This window comes from Oncorhynchus gorbuscha, linkage group LG02 (genome assembly GCF_021184085.1).
Source record: "Oncorhynchus gorbuscha isolate QuinsamMale2020 ecotype Even-year linkage group LG02, OgorEven_v1.0, whole genome shotgun sequence".
NCBI lineage: Eukaryota > Metazoa > Chordata > Actinopteri > Salmoniformes > Salmonidae > Oncorhynchus > Oncorhynchus gorbuscha.
The window spans coordinates 28,747,490-28,767,238 of NC_060174.1; the positions used below are offsets into that span (position 1 = coordinate 28,747,490).

General features: G+C 45.9%; 1 protein-coding gene across 1 annotated transcript in view; it reads left to right on the plus strand.

The window, feature by feature from the left end:
• LOC124000292 (CMP-N-acetylneuraminate-beta-galactosamide-alpha-2,3-sialyltransferase 2-like) overlaps positions 1–19,749 on the plus strand; it is a 48,458-nt gene that overhangs the window by 17,318 nt on the left and 11,391 nt on the right. Inside the window, exon 2 of the mRNA XM_046306563.1 lies at positions 16,130–18,426. Coding sequence (XP_046162519.1) covers positions 18,013–18,426 — 414 coding nt within the window. The 5' untranslated portion in view covers positions 16,130–18,012. The remainder of the gene's footprint in view (positions 1–16,129; positions 18,427–19,749) is intronic.

The following is a 19,749-nucleotide window of genomic DNA, read 5'->3' on the forward strand; positions in this document are numbered from 1 at the left end:
TGACGGCCGGCCGCCCAACAACCTGCCCGCTCGACCCTATCCCCTCCTCTCTTCTCCAGACCATTTCCGGAGACCTTCTCCCTTACCTCACCTCGCTCATCAACTTATCCCTGACCGCTGGCTACGTCCCTTCCGTCTTCAAGAGAGCGAGAGTTGCACCCCTTCTGAAAAAACCTACACTCGATCCCTCCGATGTCAACAACTACAGACCAGTATACCTTCTTTCTTTTCTCTCCAAAACTCTTGAACGTGCCGTCCTTGGTCAGCTCTCCCGCTATCTCTCTCAGAATGACCTTCTTGATCCAAATCAGTCAGGTTTCAAGACTAGTCATTCAACTGAGACTGCTCTTCTCTGTATCACGGAGGCGCTCCGCACCGCTAAAGCTAACTCTCTCTCCTCTGCTCTCATCCTTCTAGACCTATCGGCTGCCTTCGATACTGTGAACCATCAGATCCTCCTCTCCACCCTCTCCGAGTTGGGCATCTCCGGCGCGGCCCACGCTTGGATTGCGTCCTACCTGACAGGTCGCTCCTACCAGGTGGCGTGGCGAGAATCTGTCTCCTCACCACGCGCTCTCACCACTGGTGTCCCCCAGGGCTCTGTTCTAGGCCATCTCCTATTCTCGCTATACACCAAGTCACTTGGCTCTGTCATAACCTCACATGGTCTCTCCTATCATTGCTATGCAGACGACACACAATTAATCTTCTCCTTTCCCCCTTCTGATGACCAGGTGGCGAATCGCATCTCTGCATGTCTGGCAGACATATCAGTGTGGATGACGGATCACCACCTCAAGCTGAACTTCGGCAAGACGGAGCTGCTCTTCCTCCCGGGAAGGACTGCCCGTTCCATGATCTCGCCATCACGGTTGACAACTCCATTGTGTCCTCCTCCCAGAGCGCTAAGAACCTTGGCGTGATCCTGGACAACAAACTGTCGTTCTCAACTAACATCAAGGCGGTGGCCCGTTCCTGTAGGTTCATGCTCTACAACATCCGCAGAGTACGACCCTGCCTCACACAGGAAGCGGCGCAGGTCCTAATCCAGGCACTTGTCATCTCCCGTCTGGATTACTGCAACTCGCTGTTGGCTGGGCTCCCTGCCTGTGCCATTAAACCCCTACAACTCATCCAGAACGCCGCAGCCCGTCTAGTGTTCAACCTTCCCAAGTTCTCTCACGTCACCCCACTCCTCCGCTCTCTCCACTGGCTTCCAGTTGAAGCTCGCATCCGCTACAAGACCATGGTGCTTGCCTACGGAGCTGTGAGGGGAACGGCACCTCAGTACCTCCAGGCTCTGATCAGGCCCTACACCCAAATAAGGGCACTGCGTTCATCCACCTCTGGCCTGCTCGCCTCCCTACCACTGAGGAAGTACAGTTCCCGCTCAGCTCAGTCAAAACTGTTCGCTGCTCTGGCTCCCCAATGGTGGAACAAACTCCCTCACGACGCCAGGACAGCGGAGTCAATCACCACCTTCCGGAGACACCTGAAACCCCACCTCTTTAAGGAATACCTAGGATAGGATAAAGTAATCCTTCTCACCCCCCCTTAAAATATTTAGATGCACTATTGTAAAGTGGTTGTTCCACTGGATGTCATAAGGTGAATGCACCAATTTGTAAGTCGCTCTGGATAAGAGCGTCTGCTAAATGACTTAAATGTAAATGTATACAATGGGTGGGTCTAATCCTGGATGCTGATTGGTTAAAACCGCATTCCAGCCGGTGTCTTTTCCTCAAATTACCACCGGTTGAAGCTATGATGTTGAAATGCTTATTTACTTTGTTACAGCTCACTGCGCAATCCACTGTCATCTGCCCAGCCAGGCAGTTTTTATATTTGATCTCCACTATGAAAAGCATCTAGCCATTATCTCCCATTTCTTTCAGATTGGCATTTAAATTTCAACAGCGACGATTTGTATAAACTTTGCTCTCTGTCTCTCCGTCATTTGCAACATTGTTTCAATATTCAAATTCGATCTCCAGCTGTCCCATAGTAATGAACGTGTTGGGAGTCGGGCCACTCCAAATTATGAATCAGCTGGCATCATTTTTTGGATATATACAAAGAAAAGTCAATAGAAAACAGGTCAAACGAAACTAAATGCAGCTAGTTTGCTGTCTTTCCAGCTTCAGTATGAAATGATTGTGTTAGCTGTGTTGTTGGCTATATCCTTAGAACAACAGTGTCTTGACAATAGAGCACATTGTCTATTCCAGGCAAAATCGCACATCATAGCTCATTGTTATGGACGTATCCAAATAAATAGAAAATAGAAAACAGCTTAAACAAACGCAAATGCAGATACTTTGCTGTTATTCTGGCTGAACTGTTTGACGTGACTGTAAGTTAGCCGTTGTTGGCTAGCTTAACCGAACCGATAGACCAGCCGGCTTGGGTAGCAACCCCAGATTTGTCTCGGGACTATATCTTGTGGAAGGATGAAATAATATGAATAAATTCAACAATATAACGTTTTTAATGAAAATATGTAAATCATTATTTGAATATGTTGGTAACCTGTTGTATGAAAGTGATAATGCCCTCGAAGCCGGTGTTTGGAGGATATATTGGCATGGTAAAAAAGGAATAGCCTACAATGTTTTTTCAACTCAGATTTACTCACGAGGCAATGGCATACAACATAGCATAGGCATAGCCTATAGGCATTTTTATTATTTAAAATATATTTATTATATATTCATTCGGGTTCACAGTGCAGACCGAACCAAGGTCCTCGTACCGAACGCTTTTGTACCAAACCGAGGTCCTCGTATCGAAGGGTTTGGTACGAATGCATGTACCGTTATAGCCTTAATACTTATGCATATGCTTACCATATTCCTTCTGTAAGAAACATTTACATTTAGCCTGATCCATTTAAGCCACTCCCATGAGTGGAAAGGGTTAATGTCTCTATACATGGGATAGCTTTGGCTGTGAGTATTATTATTTGATCCTGCTGGTCGTCTATGAACGTTTTGAACATCATGGCCATGTTCTGTTATAATCTCAACCCCGGCACAGCCAGAATTGCATCTGCATTGCTTGCTGTTTGGGGTTTTAGGCTTGGTTTCTGTATAGCACTTTGTGACATCGGCTGATATAAAGAGGGCTTTATAAATCAATTTGGCTTGATTGATTGTGTGTATTCGAGGTCGACCGATTAATTAGGGCCGATTTCAAGTTTTCATAACAATCGGAAATCTGTATTTAAAAAAAAAAAATTGCACCTTTTATTTAATCTTTATTTAACTAGGTAAGTCAGTTAAGAACACATTCTTATTTTCAATGACGGCCTAAGAACGGTGGGTTAACTGCCTTGCTCAGGGGCAGAATGACAGATTTTCACCTTGTCAGCTCGGGAGATTCAATCTTGCAACCTTACTGTTAACTAGTCCAACGCTCTAACCACCTGCCTCTCATTGCACTCCACGAGGAGACTGCCTGTTACGCAAATGCAGTAAGCCAAGGTATGTTGCTAGCTAGTATTAAACTTATCTTATAAAAAACATTCAATCAATAAATCATAATCACTAGTTAACTACACATGGTTGATGATATTACTAGTTAATCTAGCGTTTCCTGCGTTGGATATAATCGATGCGGTGCGTATCGTTGCTCCAATGTGTACCTAACCATAAACATCAATGCCTTTCTTAAAATCAATACACAGAGGTATATATTTTTAAACCTGCATATTTAGCTAAAATAAATCCAGGTTAGCAGGCAATATTAACCAGGTGAAATTGTGTCACTTCTTTTGCGTTCATTGCACGCAGTGCATATGCAACAGTTTGGGCCGCCTAATTTGCCACCAGCTTTCATATGTTCTCATGTTCTGAGCAAGGAACTTAAACGTTAGCTTTCTTACATGGCACATATTGCACTTTTACTTTCTTCTCCAACACTTTGTTTTTGCATTATTTAAACCAATTTGAACCCTTTTCATTATTTGAGGCTAAATTGATTTTATTGATGTATTATATTACGTTAAAATAAGTGTTCATTCAGTATTGTTGTAATTGTCATTATTACAAATAAATACATTTTAAAAATCGTCCGATGAATCGGTATTGGCTTTTGCTGGTCCTCCGGTATCGGTATCGGCATTGAAAAATCATAATTGGTCGAGTGTGTATGTGCTTGTGTTTGTGAGCATGGGCATATGTGAGTATATGTGAGTACAGGAGTCTTCTGGTTTGTTCCGGTGGCATCCCTAAAGATGACGCCTGATGGCATCTGATGGTCCCAAAGAAACGTTATTTCATTACACATCATTACAGAGTTAGCGAGCCCATTAAGACTCTTATTGGTGAACTACTGATCCATGCACAGCTCTTTGTCTGTTGGCAAGATACGGATACCCACAAACAGTGTATGAGGTGTGTGTGTGAGTTTTGTGACTTTATCTTTGTCTCTTACTACAGGAGATGTTGTGATGGCTGTTCAAGAGTCTGATGGCCTGGAGATTGAAACTGTTTTTCAGTCATTCAATCCCGGTTTTGATGCACTTGTGCATTCTGAAATATTCAGGCCCCTTCCCTTGTTCCACATTTTGTGATGTTACAGCTTTATTCTAAAATGTGTTAAATTAAATTGTTTACTCATCAATCACAACACACAATAACCCATAATGACAAAACAAAAACAGGTTTTTAGAAAATGTTGCAAATGTATTAAATTAAAAACAAATATGTTATTTACGTAAGTATTCTGACCCTTTGCTATGAGACTCGGAATTGAGCTCAGGTGCATCATGTTTCCATTGATCATCCTTGAGATGTTTCTACAACTTGATTGGAGTCCACCTGTTGTAAATCCAATAGTCCTTGTGCCCAAGAAAGCGAAGGTAACCTGCCTAAATGCTACCACCCCATAGCACTCATGTAGGTAGCCATGAAGTGCTTTGAAAGGTTGGTCATGGCTCACATCAACACCAATATACCAGAGACCCTAGACCCATTCGCATACCGCCCCAACAGATCCACAGATGAGGCAATCTCAATCGCACTCCACACTGCCCTTTCCCACCTGGACAAAAGGAACACTTATGTGAGAATGCTGGTCTTTGGCTACAGCTTAGCGTTCAACACCATAGTGCCCACAAAGCTCATCACTAAGCCAAGGACCCTGGGACTAAACACCTTCCTCTGCAACTGGATCCTGGACTTTCTGACGGGCCGCCCCTAGGTGGTAAGGGTTAGTAACAACACATCTGCCATGTTGATCCTCAACACGGGGTCCCCTCAGGGTTGCATGCTTAGTCTCCTCCTGTACTCCCTGTTCACCCATGACTGCATGGCCAAGCACGATTCCAACACCATCATTAAGTTTGCTGACGACGCAATGGTGGTAGACCTGGCAGTGTGGTGCCAGGACAACAACCTCTCCCTCAACTTGAGCAAGACAAAGGAGATGATCGTGGACTTCAGGAAAAGGAGGGCCAAACACATCCCTATTCACATCGAAGGGCTGTAGTGGTGCTGGTCGAGAGTTTCAAGTTTCTTGGTGTCAACATCACCAACAAACTATCAAGGTCCATACACACCAGGAAAGTTATGACGCGGGCACAAGAAGGGCAATACGGAGGGTAGTCCATTCAGCCCAGTACATTACTGGGTCCAAGCTTCCTGCCATCTAGGACCTATATACTAGGCGGTGTCAGAGGAAGGCCCCAAAAGACTCCAGCAAAGGCCCCCGATCACCCAAGTCATAGACTGTTCTCTCTGCTACCACAGGGCAAGTGGTACCAGAGCACCAAGTCTAGGTCCAAAAGGCTCCTTAACAGCCGTAAGACTGCTGAACAACTAGTCAAATGGCCATCCGGACTATTTGCATTGACACTGCCCCCCTTTTTTTACAGTGATGCTACTCGATGTTTATTATCTATGCATAGACACTTTACCCATACCAACATGTACAAATGACCTCGACTAACATGTTCCCCCCCACATTGATTCAGTACCAGTACCCCCTGTGTGTAGCCTCGTTATAGTTTTTTAAGTAAATATTTACTTAACTCTATTTTCCTAAAACTACATTGTTGGTTAAGGGCTTGTAAGTAAGCATTTCACGGTAAGGTTGTATTCAGAGCATGTGACATAACATTTGATTTGATTTGAGTAACCGGGTGGTAGTCGGCTAGTGCCTGTGACTAAATTCAGTCTGATGTCCTTGAGATAGAAGCTGTTTTTCAGTTTCTCGGTCCCAGCTTTAATGCACCTGTAACCTGTACGGATCTCGCCTTCTGGATGATTGCTGGGTGAATAGACCGTGGCCCGGGTGGTGGATGTCCTTGATGATCTTTTTGGATTTCCTGTAACATCAGGTACTGAAAATGTCTTTGAGTGCAGGCATCGGTGCAGTTTCCGAACCAGGTGGTGATTACAGCCCAGACATGATGCTCTCAATGGTGCATTTGTCGAAGTGTGATGGTCTTAGGGGCCAAGACAGATTTCTTCAGCCTCCTGAGGTTGAAGATGCAGTTTCACCTTCTTCACCACACTGTCTGTGTGGGTAGACAATTTCACATTGTCAGTGATGTTTACACCAAGGGACTTGAAGTTTTTCACCCTTTCCCCATCCCGTCAATGTGGATAGGGGCGTTCTCCCTCTGCTGTCTCCTGAAGTCCATGATCAGCTCCTTCATTTTGTTGACGTTGAGCGAGGTTATTTCCTGGCACCACTCTGCCAGACCCCTCACCTCCTCCCTCCCTTTTGTCAAGGTGGGTGAGGGCAGTGTGCAGTACAATGGCGATTGCATCGTCCGTGGATCTGTCAGGGCGGTAGAGGAATTGGAGAGGGTTGAGTCTGTCGGGGAGTAGGTGATGTGGTCTTTGACTAGCCTTCATGAAGATGGAAGTGAGTGCTACAGGTCGGTAGTCAACTTTCTTGGGCATGGTGGTGATAGCGCACGTCTTGAAGCAGGTGGGGATAACCGCCTGTGGGCACGGCTAGGGATACCGCCTGGGTCGGCAGCCTAGCAAGGGTTAACACCCATGAATGTCTTGCATAGAGGTCCTTAAGCATGTGGCCCCCGTTGTCCTCAGGGACTCTCCTTGGTAGCTCAGTTGTTATTATTGAATAATAATTACTGTATAATTGAACATACACAATGTAATCATGTATGTCCAAGTGTGTCAAATATGTAAGTTGCAAACATTGTATGTCAAAAGCACTGTTTGTGTGTGTGTCTCCCTAACCTTGCTAACAGACAAAGAACTGTGATTGGATCAGTGGTTTACCAATCACAGTGACATGGGGTGGTGTGTAAAGAAACACATTTTAGGGAGAAAGTTTCTTTGGGATCATCAGATGGCATCTTGAAAACGTCTTTAGGGAAGTCCCTTGAACAAGCTGGGAACTAGACAACCACCTCAGGGGTGTTAAACGGAATTGGACTCAGGAATGTTCTTGCAATGTTCCCATGAAACATATCTAGAATATTAATATCTTATATTCTGAGCGAATTTGCTTGCAACATTTCCATGAAACGAGTCTTGAAAATTAATATCTTATATTCATGTTTGGTGTAATGTTGATGAAATATTATCCAAATCCTCAGAAAACTGGACACGTGAATGTTCTTGCAAAGTTCCCATGAAACGTGTCTAGAACATTAGTATCTTATGTTCTGAGAACATGGTAGCCACGTTCTAGGTAAGTTCTGTTTGACGTTAATGGTCTCTTGGAAACAGTCCATGCACATCACTGTGAAAACCGTAGGTAATTACCTAAGGTAACATTCTCTAAAGTTGTGGGAATGTTTGTTGTTAGCTGGGGACAAACAACAGAGAAGGAATAACAATCCACTGGAGCTGTCAGCGTATCTAATTATTGCATTGTAGGCATTTAGCAGAACAATTAGGGTTAAGTGCCTTGCTCAAGGGCACATCAATAGATTTTTCACATTTCTCACCTTTCGTTTACTGGCCCAACACTTTTAACCGCTAGGCTACCTATCTTCTGATACACAGAGCTGTAGCTAGCCTCTACTACACACCTCATCATGAGACCCTTTCTACCGGGAGTCCTCAGATCTGAAGTTCACTCATTTTTGTATCTCAGTTTGAAAAAAACTATTTTTTTTACATTCATATTTAAATATCAACAAGCCTTGATTGAGCGTGAGTGTTTTAATTGGCTGATGGAGATTTGCTGATGCTGACCCCACACATGCAGCTCTCAAACACACTCCCACCTTGGAATTATACGGGTTAACTCTGATATTGTATGAGGAAAGTAGATTTACTGTAGATTTAGGCCTACTGTTGGTTACAATCCCACAGACAAATCAGCCAGTTATTTCACATTGATTTCCTTAAGGTAAGCATTTCGCTGTAAGGTCTACTACACCTGTTGTATTCGGCACGTGTCAAATAAAATTTGATTTGATAACGCTTAAATGCTTTAATCCCTTAAACATGAAATTTGATTAGGCCTCTCGGTCCAGCCATTGAAAATCTGTATATTTTGTTCAGATTAATCGACAGAGGCAAGCAAACACTGTCATTGTGGCTGCATCGTAAAGTCTCACAGAATAAGGCATCCATTATAGATGGAGTTTTAGGGGTTTTAGACTGGGTTTCTGTATAAGCACTTTGTGACATTTGCTGATGTAAAAAGGGTTTTATAAATACATTTGATTGATTGATTGATTGATTGATAGCACAGGCGGTCTGTGGCACCTTAATTGGGGAGGACGGACTTGTGTTAATGGTTGAAGGGAAATAAGTGGAATGGTATCAAATACATCAAACACAAGGTTTCCATTTGTTTGATTCCATTCCCTTCACTCTGTTCCAGACATTATTATGAGCTGTCCTCCCCTCAGCAGCCTCCACTGATTGATAGAGCCTGTAACCAACAGCTATGCATGCACCTTCTTAAGGTGGCTACACAGTCTTGTCCATGGATATCTTTTTCTACATTTTGCTACATTGCCATGGCAGCCAGCTGTGAGGCAATGTTTCCAGGGCAACAGAGGCCCTCACCCCTCCAACCCCCCACAACCCTGTGTAGACAATCAGGACAGAGATGGAACAAAGTCTTAATGTGTGTGTGGTTGTGTGCATGCTGCACATGTGTTCTTGCATACATGTGTGTTTATAGATGTGTGTTGGCTAATGGAAGATACTTGGGTGAGGTCACTCCTGGACTTCTCATATGGCTATGCTTGTTTTTAGAGCGTGTCCATCTCATCTGCCAATGTGTGCTTGTCTGTTGGCTTTTCCAGTTTTGAGATATTTAGATTGACGCCAGTGAATTTGATAAGAAAAGATCATCTCTGTGGTCAAGATGATCCATGCATACACTGCGAGAGTGTAAGCCAGATTGTCACTAGGTAAACTCTCTCCCCAACATGATTATGCTTTTCTTCACATATTCAAATACGGGATCAGGGCCGCCCTAGCCTTTTTGGAGCCCTAAATGAGATTTGGTTGGGGGGCACTTTGCATTCAAAACATTTGAGAATAATTCAAGTTTTAAAGTATATTTCCTGCAATTCTACCCATTTGCCATGGGGTGGAGAGCCATTTTGTTCAGTTTCAAAGCTGTGCCTGCGAGTTGGCCCTGTAGGAGATCAGTGCCTGTGCTTGTTGCTGGTACTCTATGTTCCTGTCACAGTGAAGATAGATAGCGTATCTCTCAGGTAGCAATCACTTAAGTCTCAATCCTCTCTCCTGTATCTCCCTCCAACTCCCACACTCCTTCTTTCAATCTCTCGCTCTGACCATCCTTCTTTCTTGTCCGATTCTTGTCCCACTTACGTGGGCTCTGCAGCTTCAAGGAACAAATGCAACGCTTACTGGTGAATATGTAATGTAAAAATGTTCTAATTGGTGAAAAAAATCATTATCGAGGCATTATCGACGCTTTAGCGGTACCCCCACACATATAATCACAGTGCCCATCATTTAATCTGAAGCTGAGGCAGCATCCTTCAGCAGCATCCTGCCATATGACCACATGTTTACCTATTTTGCTATTGTGTATTTTACTGATCTCTTCTTCCTAAGTATTTGTGTGTGCTGTATGATGTTGTTCTGTCTTCTTTGGGGATGGTTCCCATGTGTTTTGGAAGCATTTTGGCAAGTCCAGGCTGGCCCATTTTTGTAAACATTGAAATGTTTGTGGATCAACAGTCTTTCCTGTATATACGCCTTTCTGTAAATCTGATTCAGTGAGAGTAACACGCATCTCTGCACAATCACACGGAGTCCAGTATGTAGCCATGGAAACCTGAAGTCTCCTCTTTGGTGAAAGCAAGCACGTTTTTCATTGGGGGGCATAGTTAAGAGTACAAACACGGATCCTACTGAACTAGAATGAGAGATTATATGTATATGACTGATCCATACATTACCAATGACTCCAACATGTATTTACAACAGGTGCTCCATCCATCTACGTAGGGCCCTACCTTGAATCCAAGATGGCGTAGCAGTAAGTCGTCCTGTCTTCCCGTCCCTGTATATATCGCTTCTTTTTCGTTTATTTTACAAATTTTTCTTCGCATACCTCTTTAAAAACCTTTTGCTAAACCTAAGCTTCCAAATACTCTCCTGCAACCCACCTCACCCAATGTAACTATTTTTCCTAAAGTATTTATATTTACTTCGGAACCGGAACCCCTCAACTGAAGCTAGCCAGCTATGCTAGCGGTCTTCAGCTAACTGGTCATCAGCTAACCGGTCATCAGCTAACCTTTAGCCCGGAAAGCTCTCGCCAGTTCGAACAACGCGACTCTAACCAGAGCACAACGGACCTATTTATTTTTCATCCCCGGATTCCCACCGCAAACGGAACATTTTTCAGCTGGATCTTCACAACTAGCTATCTAGCTAAACTGCATCCCCGGATGATTACCCCTGGCTAGCGTTTCCACCCACTTAGCCTGAAGCTAGCCCGGCCAGAGCACCTGTAGCATACTCCTGGGCTACAATATCCGGGCCCACGACCGGTCTGTCGATGTCACCGCATGAAGAGGAATAAACAGACTCACCACATCGCGACTTCCCCCAAAGGCTAACTCTCTAGCCCTCGCTATCTCCCTGCTTGCTAATTCGGCCTGCTAGCTTGTCTAGCTCCGGTCCGCTAACTGCTACCTTGTCTAGCCCGGGCCTACAAACTGTTAGCTTGTTAGCACAGGCCTGCTAACCGTCTGAATCACCGCGTCCCAGACACTCTCTGGACCAATTTACTTTCTATCTCTTTTTGATTTTTAATTTGTTTATACCTTCCGGAAACCTGACTCACCCAATGTGATACGGAATCGCTATTATTTTAAATTTCTTAGAACACACTCAAGAACCTCCAGACGCTAACCAGCTAACTAGCTACAAGCTATTTAGTCATTGTTAGTTTTTTAACCTGGATAACACTCGCCAGTCCAGCTTCCCTGCCCATCCACCGCTGCCCCCTGGACACTGATCTCTTGGCTACATAGCTGACGCACGCTGGACTGTCCATTAATCACGGTACTCCATTCTGCTTGTTTGTTTTATCTGTCGGCCCCGTTGCCTAGTCAACGCCATTTTACCTGCTGTTTGTTGTGCTAGCTGATTAGCCTTGCCTACTGTTTTAGCTACCTTTCCCAATTCAACACCTGTGATTACTGTATGCCTCGCTGTATGTCTCTCTCAAATGTCAATATGCCTTGTATACTGTTGTTCAGGTTAGTTATCATTGTTTTAGTTCACAATGGAGCCCCTAGTTCCACTCTTCATACCCCTGTTACCTCCTTTGTCCCACCTCCCACACATGCGGTGACCTCACCCATTACAACCAGCACGTCCAGAGATACAACCTCTCTCATCATCACCCAGTGCCTGGGCTTACCTCCACTGTACCCGCACCCCACCATACCCCTGTCTGCGCATTATGCCCTGAATATATTCTACCATGCCCAGAAACCTGCTCCTCTTATTCTCTGCCCCCAACGCTCTAGGCGACCAGTTTTGATAGCCTTTAGCCGCACCCTCATACTACTCCTTCTCTGCTCCGCGGGTGATGTGGAGGTAAACCCAGGCCCTGCATGTCCCCAGGCACCCTCATTTGTTGACTTCTGTGATCGAAAAAGCCTTGGTTTCATGCATGTCAACATCAGAAGCCTCCTCTCTAAGTTTGTTTTACTCACTTCCTTAACACACTCTGCTAACCCTGATGTCCTTGCCGTGTCTGAATCCTGGCTCAGGAAGGCCACCAAAAATTCAGAGATTTCCATACCCAACTATAACATCTTCCGTCAAGATAGAACTGCCAAAGGGGGAGGAGTTGCAGTCTACTGCAGAGAGAGCCTGCAAAGTAATGCCATACTTTCCAGGTCCATACCCAAACAGTTCGAACTACTAATTTTGAAAATTACTCTCTCCAGAAATAAGTCTCTCACTGTTGCCGCCTGCTACTGACCACCCTCAGCTCCCAGCTGTGCCCTGGACACCATTTGTGAATTGATCGCCCCCCATCTAGCTTCAGAGTTTGTTCTGTTAGGTGACCGAAACTGGGATATGCTTGACATCCCGGCAGTCCTACAATCTAAGCTAGATGCCCTCAATCTCACTCAAATCATCAAGGAACCCACCAGGTACAACCCTAAATCTGTAAACAAGGGCACCCTCATAGACGTCATCCTGATCAACTGGCCCTCCAAATACACCTCCGCTGTCTTCAACCAGGATCTCAGCGATCACTGCCTCATTGCCTGTATCCGCCACGGAGCCGCAGTCAAACGACCACCCCTCATCACTGTCAAACGCTCCCTAAAACACTTCTGTGAGCAGGCCTTTCTAATTGACCTGGCCTGGGTATCCTGGAAGGACATTGACCTCATCCCGTCAGTTGAGGATGCCTGGTCATTCTTTAAAAGTAACTTCCTCACCATTTTAGATAAGCATGCTCCGTTCAAAAAATGCAGAACCAAGAACAGATACAGCCCTTGATTCACTCCAGACCTGACTGCCCTCGACCAGCACAAAAACATCCTGTGGCGGACTGCAATAGCATCGAATAGTCCCCGTGATATGCAACTGTTCAGGGAAGTCAGGAACTAATACACACAGTCAGTCAGGAAAGCTAAGGTCAGCTTCTTCAGGCAGAAGTTTGCATCCTGTAGCTCCAACTCCAAAAAGTTCTGGGACACTGTGAAGTCCATGGAGAACAAGAGCACCTCCTCCCAGCTGCCCACTGCACTGAGGCTAGGTAACACTGTCTCCACCGATAAATCCATGATTATCGAAAACTTCAATAAGCATTTCTCAACGGCTGGCCACTCCTTCCGCCTGGCTACTCCAACCTCGGCCAACAGCTCCGCTCCCCCCCGCAGCTCCTCGCCCAAGCATCTCCAGGTTCTCCTTTACCCAAATCCAGATAGCAGATGTTCTGAAAGAGCTGCAAAACCTGGACCCGTACAAATCAGCTGGGCTTGACAATCTGGACCCTCTATTTCTGAAACTATCCGCCGCCATTGTCGCAACCCCTATTACCAGCCTGTTCAACCTCTTTCATATCGTCTGAGATCCCCAAGGATTGGAAAGCTGCCGCAGTCATCCCCCTCTTCAAAGGGGGAGACACCCTGGACCCAAACTGTTATAGACCTATATCCATCCTGCCCTGCCTATCTAAGGTCTTCGAAAGCCAAGTCAACTAACAGGTCACTGACCATCTCGAATCCCACCGTACCTTCTCCGCTGTGCAATCTGGTTTCCGAGCCGGTCACGGGTACACCTCAGCCACACTCAAGGTACTAAACGATATCATAACCGCCATCGATAAAAGTGTGCTGTGCAGCCGTCTTCATCGACCTTGCCAAGGCTTTCGACTCTGTCAATCACCATATTCTTATCGGCAGACTCAGTAGCCTGACTGCCTTGCCTGGTTCACCAATTACTTTCCAGACAGAGTTCAGTGTGTCAAATCGGAGGGCATGCTGTCCGGTCCTCTGGCAGTCTCTATGGGGGTGCCACAGGGTTCAATTCTCGGGCCGACTCTTTTCTCTGTATATATCAATGATGTTGCTCTTGCTGCGGGCGATTCCCTGATCCACCTCTACGCAGACGACACCATTCTATATACTTTCGGCCCGTCATTGAACACTGTGCTATCTAACCTCCAAACGAGCTTCAATGCCATACAGCACTCCTTCCGTGGCCTCCAACTGCTCTTAAACGCTAGTAAAACCAAATGCATGCTTTTCAACCGATCGCTGCCTGCACCCGCATGCCCGACTAGCATCACCACCCTGGATGGTTCCGACCTAGAATATGTGGACATCTATAAGTACCTAGGTGTCTGGCTAGACTGCAAACTCTTTCCATACTCATATCAAAAATCTCCAATCGAAAATCAAATCAAGAGTCGGCTTTCTATTCCGCAACAAAGCCTCCTTCACTCACGCCGCCAAGCTTACCCTAGTAAAACTGACTATCCTACCGATCCTCGACTTCGGCGATGTCATCTACAAAATGGCTTCCAACACTCTACTCAGCAAACTGGATGCAGTCTATCACAGTGCCATCCGTTTTGTCACTAAAGCACCTTATACCACCCACCACTGTGACTTGTATGCTCTAGTCGGCTGGCCCTCGCTACATATTCGTCGCCAGACCTACTGGCTCCAGGTCATCTACAAGTCCATGCTAGGTAAAGCTCCGCCTTATCTCAGTTCACTGGTCACGATGGCAACACCCATCCGTAGCACGCGCTCCAGCAGGTCTATCTCACTGATCATCCCTAAAGCCAACACCTCATTTGGCCGCCTTTCGTTCCAGTACTCTGCTGCCTGTGACTGGAACGAACTGCAAAAATCGCTGAAGTTGGAGACTTTTATCTCCCTCACCAACTTCAAACATCAGCTTTCTGAGCAGCTAACCGATCGCTGCAGCTGTACATAGTCTATTGGTAAATAGCCCACCCATTTTCACCTACCTCATTCCCATACTGTTTTTATACTGTTTTTATTTATTTACTTTTCTGCTCTTTTGCACACCAATATCTCTACCTGTACATGACCATCTGATCATTTATCACTCCAGTGTTAATCTGCAAAATTGTAATTACTTGCCTACCTCCTCATGCCTTTTGCACACATTGTATATAGACTGCCCCTTTTTTTCTACTGTGTTATTGACTTGTTAATCGTTTACTCCATGTGTAACTCTGTGTTGTCTGTTCACACTGCTATGCTTTATCTTGGCCAGGTCGCAGTTGCTAATGAGAACTTGTTCTCAACTAGCCTACCTGTTTAAATAAAGGTGAAATAAAAATAAAATAAAATAAAAAACCTACACTGTGGCCTGAGAGGTGAAGAGCTGCATTCAGATGTGGTTTTCAGCGCCAACGTATTATGGTCCAGTCATTGTGTAACATTATTTGGTGATTGTCCCTTTCTTTCTACATGTCATGTCTGGTCTTTGTCAACCCAGTGTTTTGGCCCTGCTGCAGATACTCTGTCTCCTTTCATCTGTAAGCTTTGGTCCCCACAGAGGCCCAAAGATGGAAGCACATCCCCTGTTCTTCCCTCAGAGACTGGCCCGGAGAGAGAGAGCGAGATGAGGTGTTTGGGGGGATAGACCAAGTCACAAAATGCATTTAGCAGTAGAGATGGAAAGTGGTTTTTGGCTGAGGCAGGGGAATAAGGGAGATGAAGAGGCTGCTATACTGAGATATAATAAACTCTAATTCTGTTCAATTAGATATGCTCCTAATGAATGGGGCTTTGTTTTGTTTTGGGTTGTTTGTGTTTGGGTATGTGGTAGCTGAACAGACTTGACAAGCACCAAACCACAAATGTAAAGTCTGATGAGCATCATTATTCTGTGCTATTCTGGTAGGGTAGGCATGATTCATCTAATTTTTCAAGAGGTTTGGGTTTTTTAAAAACATAAAGACCAAGGAAAGAGTAAAGGCCGAGAGGGGCTCAGACAAGGGGGCTTTCTTTACAGCAGACACAATAACTTTAACGACACAAAAGCTTTCAAATCAAACACTGTCATGAAGTCAAAAACCCAGGTAAATGTCAGTATCTCTATTGCCGGGCATGCCATGATGCCTGTGTGTTATAAATGCACAGTCTGTTGATTCACACCCTCACTTATATTATCTCCTCTCTCTCCTCCAGCTGTCCACCACTTTCTGAACAGCGGTGTGTTGGTGTCTCAGGAGGACAGGGACCTGGAAACAAGCAGATAGGGAGCAGGAGCTACAGGGGCCACGGTGTCTATCTGCTCCTCAGTTCCCCTGTGAGGCTGTCTTTGTGTCAGGGATCGAGAGGTGGACACACACACAGACAAGGACTGTCTAACAGCAGGACTGCACCACTTTGCAGGGCACTGGAGGGACACTGGGCGGAAGGTTAGCATCTGGCTGGCAGGGAGAGAGGGAAGAGAGTGGATAATGTGGTGGGCAGGCGACTGCATTGCCGAGATTACAGATTAGGGAGAGCTGCAGGTCAGGGCACATCATCCTGACAAAGCCTGCACTTCCACCAACACTACACAGCAGAATTCAATTAAACCCTACAGCTACTGGCAGGCAGTGGCCCAGCCTCATACACTCACACACACATATAGAAAGAATCTCCACTGCTGGACAGCTGCTGAGCCCCCCTTCCCTCTTGTCCTGTTTGATGTTCAGTGCCAGATGGGATTTTTTCTTCTGATTGATTTGTCTTTTTTCAATCCAGTCACTCATAGCCTCAGTTCCTTTCAGGGCATTCATTGGTAAGCCCTTTTAAGGTTCTCGTATCTACTTTTCTTAAGACTCTGTGGCAATCCTCTTTGTCATTACGGCCAGAATGTTTTGATTACTTTAGGAGCTTTTACAGTATTGCTTTTTCTCTGACTGAAGAGCACTGGAATTCTGATGGTCACGCAGACTTTTTGAAGCCGCACTGCGATGAATATTTGTGCCCATATTCTCCTGTCAATCAGACTTGACATGTCCAGAGAGCTCCTCCCCCAGACAGACAGACAGAACGTGGATGCAGAGCATCTGGAGGGCTGGTAGATGCTCAGTCTGCCACACAGAGACACACACCACTCACAGCCTCAATGACAACTAGACTACAGGACACCTGGCCCTACGTTCTAGCGGAGGAGAACACAAAGTCCTGAGTAGCTCTGCTCTTTCTGCAAGTCTCAGAAACTCCAAAGTGGATCTACTGACAGAAAAAAAATCAAGCTTGCGCGAGACGGGCAGAGGAGCGAGAAGAGGGAGGAAGAGGGAGGAAGAGGGAGGAAGAGGGGGAGACGTGTTATTTGTTCAGGTTGACTAGAGACTCGATGGAGCTTCTTTCATGCCAGCCTGCCTGCAGTCGCCGCCGCCTTTTACCCTCCTTCTCCCGTCTAGCCCGCTAGAGCATACTACTCAGAAGACTGCTTCAGCACTTGACAGAGGACCTCCAAACACCAGGGCGGACTACTCACATGGATGGCTGAGATGTCACTAATGACTTGCTACCTGACTTTTACCATGGATATCACTATAGGTGGGACTGCTAACACAGCGTGATAAGCTCTGACAGTTTCCCAGACTCTAGCAGTGTACAATTTGTGCAGAGTTCATCAGAGTTTTTTTGTATGTGCAGACACTGCTGGAGCTCCCATCCAGGACTGGAGCAGTACAGGGAGTGGAGAGCCGGGCTGGTGGGTGTGGAGAGCGGCAGCTGCGTGCGGAGAGACGGAGAGTGGGGGAGAAGCAACAGACACAGACTCTCTGACAAACTGTTTAGGGTGAGACACTGAGAGGCTCACTGTTGAGCAGCGGCTCTCCCTCTCTCTGTCTGTGGCGCCGGGAGAGTGTTCTCTCTGAGCCAGCGTGAGCCAGCCAGCACTCAGTGGAGCTGAGGCCAGCAGGGTGGGGACGGTGGCAGGAAACAGCGCATGGAATTGGGGGGGCCGGGTGCCCTCCGTCACCCAGCACCGGGAGGGGCACTGGGGCTGGGGCTGGGTGTGGGGCAGCCCTGGAGGGGTGAGGGTCCAAAGATCAGGGGAGCTGAGGCCCATGTTGACAGGCGGTACCAGCGTGGAGCGGGTTGGTCGGATGGCAGGGGCCAGGGCCGGTGGAGGAGGCATGCGGTGCTCATTGAGGGTGTGGGTTTTGCTGGGCTCCCTGGGCCTTGTCTTTCTCACCTCCCTCTTCTTCTCCATCTCTCTGAGGGGGGGCATTGGCCTGCCCTACCTGGAGCCCCCCGGGTGGGAGAAGTCCAGCCGAGTAAAACTAGTGCCCAACTACTCTGGTGTCCACCAGCTGGGCCCACTGGAGAGCACCCAGCAGCAGAAGACATGTGCCTGTCCCCGCTGTGTGGGAGACCCTGGGGTGTCGGACTGGTTTGATGAGAACTACGACCCGGACATCTCCCCCGTGTGGACACGGGACAACATCCAGCTGCCTTCAGACGTCTACTACTGGTGGGTGGTAAGTGATCCAGCTGAACAGCTTCTATGTTTTACTCCATTTTACCATCCTCTATCGTTCTTCTGGTTTCCCTGGAAAGAATGAGAGCAGCTCTGCCAATCACATTAAAGGAAGGCAAGCACATGATGGGTCTGTTAAAGAGGACATTGAGTAATGTCTGAATATTGAAATTAACAAGTCAGACACAGCTGTAGAGGTCCAGTGGAAAAATAGCCCCTGTAAGTCTGTTTGAATTACAGACAGGAAAACACACCTAGGTGATTACGTAGCTAAAAGAGGCTGATATTTTTAACAGACATGAACACTGAAGTAGAAGACGTATGAGAGAAAGATGCTGACCTGTGAGAAGTACCATTTAGAAAACTAAATTAGTTTGTGTTTGGTCAGAAGTGTAACTTATTTAGTGTCAAATCCTCGAGTTCCTGGCATTGCTTTATATATTCTGAACAAAAATATATACGCAAAAATGTAAAGTTGTTGGTCCCATTTTCCATGAGCTGAAATGAAAGAGCCCATATGCATTAAAAGCTTATTTCTCTCAAATGTTGTGCGCAAATTTGTTTACATCCCTGTTAGTGAGCATTTCTCCTTTGCCAAGATAATACATCCACCTGACAGGTGTGGCATATCAAGAAGCTGATTAAACATCATGATCATTACACAGGTGCACCTTGTGCTGGGGACAATAAAGGGCCACTCTAAAATGTGCAGTTTTGTCACACAACACAATGCCACAGATGTCTCAAGTTTTGAGGGAGTGTGCAATTGGCATGCTGACTGCAGGAATGTCCACCAGAGCTGTTGCCAGAGAATTTCATGTTAATTTCTCTACCATAAGTCCCTATGTAGATGGATGGTTGTGATGCAACACAGTTGTTTTAGAGAAATTGGCAGTACATCCAATCGGCCTCACAACCGCAGGCCATGTGTAACTGGCCAGACGTGAAATCCATAGATGATGGCCTAATTAATTGGTTTAAATTGACTGATTTCCTTATATGAACTGTAACTCAGTAAAGTTGTTGAAATTGTAGCATGTTACATTCGTGTTTTTGTTCAGTATATATCCTACTCGATAATTAGGTGATTACAAACAGAGGCAGACCAGCTAGTGCCAAGCTACTAAGTGGTGTTAAGTAAATGAGCTGGTGAAAGGATGAGATTAGAGAGAGGAGCTAATGGGGTAGGTGCACAGGAAAGGTGAAAGAGGGCATAGATTAGGGTTAATGGATCTCTCTAAGAGTTAAGTCAAGAGTCTGCACTGTTGAGTTGGTTAGTACATATATACCTAGTATATGGTCAAGGTTGTTGAGCAATGAAGAG